Below are 1,983 nucleotides of genomic sequence, written 5' to 3' on the forward strand. Positions count from 1 at the left end.
TTCGACTCGATTCGCATCGGTCCACATATATCGGAGTGAATTATCTCCAACAGATTTGAATTATGTTCGCTCCTCTTTGGAAATGGAATTCTGTTCATTTTTCCATGAATACACGTTTCACAATGAAGATCTTCGTTCGAATACTTAATGTCAATTCCTAGGATATTCTCTCTGCGATGACTTTCCACGAGATCCTTGATATTCAAGTGTCCCATTCTTCAATGCCAAGTCTCGATTGAGATAAGATGCGCCTCTTCCGAAGATGTTCCTCTCTTCATTGTTGATTCGTACTTGTGTCCTATTTCAGGTAGGTAATATAATCCATCGATTCGTTTAGCCTTCAGTATCGTTTTTTCTTCTCGATTAATGATTTTGGCAGATTTTTCTTCGAACAGTATCTTGAATCCCTTATCGGTGATTTTCCCTACGGATAGTAGGTTCATTCTTAAGTTGGGGACATACAGTGCTTCGTTTAGCGTTACGTTCCTTGTTTTACCGTCTAAGACCGTTTTCATCGATGCAGAGCCCTTTGCATTTATTTTCGTAGAGGCATCACTGGCTAGATTTAATGTGCCACATGCGTTTTCTGTAAATTCATTGAAATATTTAGTATCTTTGCATAAATGTGACGTGGAACCACTATCGAGACACCAATTTTCAGTATATAGATCGTCTTTTGAGTTAAACGCTTTCTGGTCGATCATATGCTTTGTATATAAACTCACGTCTTTGTCTTTATCCTTTCCCCTTTTTGTTCCTTTACAGTCAATAGCTTTATGTCCTACCTTCTGGCAACGATGACATTTGAATTTGAATGGCTCTTCGTTTCGTGATTTGTATCCTTTATTACTCCTGTCATTTGAACTTTTGTCTTTTGCGCTTAATTTCTTTACAACCATCGCATTCGTTCCGTTGTCTTGTGCACTATCCTTCCTTGCCTCATTTTCTTCCAGGATTTTTACCCGTAAATTATCTGGCGTTGGTAAAGTATCGCGAGATTCGATGGCGCAACGAAAATTTTCGAAGCTTGGCGGTAAACTGTAAAGAAGCATAATTGTCAATAAGTCGGGATTAATATCGATGTCCATTTCGCCTAGTTTATCAACCGTGTCGAAAAATTTGCGAACGTGATCGGATATATCGTCATGATCGTTCACTCGATGTAACGTTAATTGTTTTAATAATGTGGCCTTCCTAGCTGGTCCTTTTGACTGATAAATTGATTCCAGCTTTTGCCAAACTTCCATCGATGTGATGCATCCTTTTATTAATTTTAATTCAGATGGACTTATTGATAATATTATATCTGACCTTGCTTTCTTGTCTTCTATTTCCCATAACCTTACCGCTTCGATTGATTCCATGTTTCCCGCAATGATTGTGGGTTTAACCTTTTCGCCACTTACATACGGCCATGCGTCGTTTTTTAACAGCAGTGCTTCCATTTGTATTTTCCAGGTGTCATAATTATTCTTGTTCAAAGTTTCAATTCTTACAGAGTTTGACGAAGACATCGTTGTCTTTTGCTCTTACGTGATGCGTTATTCTAACCTCAATTTTTACGTTCACTTTCCTCGATTCTTAATTTCGATGCTCTGGGCCCATAACCTGTTAGAATGGGAGTTAGTGGATAAGAATCGTGTGGAACTAGTAAAATGATATTTTGTTACACGTTTAAAGATAGACGATATTTATTATCAGCTTGTGGCACAATAACGAGAATCGGTTGTATCTCAACATAAAAGGCAGTTCACAAATTATAGCCATACAGATGGCGCCCGCATGTCGCAGTCATAGGAACTAATGGTTCCAACATTTTGCTATATTACTTTTTCGTCCAATATTTTTTTCTTTTCGTTCTTCACGTTACTTGTCACATAATTGTCTTTCTGCTTAAAATTTTTCTTTTATATTTTATTCTTGATCGTGACTATAATCTTGAAATATTTGTTATTAAATCTATCGATGACATTTAGTTAGTTC

General features: G+C 37.1%; 1 protein-coding gene across 1 annotated transcript; it reads right to left on the reverse strand.

Annotated features, from left to right (window-relative positions):
* Positions 1-488: 488 nt before the first annotated feature.
* On the reverse strand, positions 489-1,126 carry LOC112639204. Its single transcript, XM_025412455.1, has 2 exons — positions 786-1,126; positions 489-586 (listed from the first exon to the last, which is right to left on the reverse strand). The coding sequence occupies exons 1-2, from the start codon at positions 1,086-1,088 to the stop codon at positions 566-568; spliced, it is 324 nt and encodes a 107-aa protein (XP_025268240.1). The 5' UTR covers positions 1,089-1,126; the 3' UTR covers positions 489-565.
* Between the last annotated feature and the right edge of the window lie 857 nt (positions 1,127-1,983).

This window comes from Camponotus floridanus, unplaced genomic scaffold, assembly GCF_003227725.1.
Source record: "Camponotus floridanus strain SB8 unplaced genomic scaffold, Cflo_v7.5 scaffold509, whole genome shotgun sequence".
Taxonomy (NCBI): Eukaryota; Metazoa; Arthropoda; class Insecta; order Hymenoptera; family Formicidae; genus Camponotus; species Camponotus floridanus.

Coding starts and splice junctions, on each gene's coding strand:
- LOC112639204 (XM_025412455.1), bottom strand. CDS start 1,088: ATGGACATCGATATTAATCCCGACTTATTGACAATTATGCTTCTTTAC. Junction 587..785: donor AATGTCATCGTTGCCAGAAG/GTAGGACATAAA, acceptor ATGAATTTACAG/AAAACGCATGTGGCACATTA.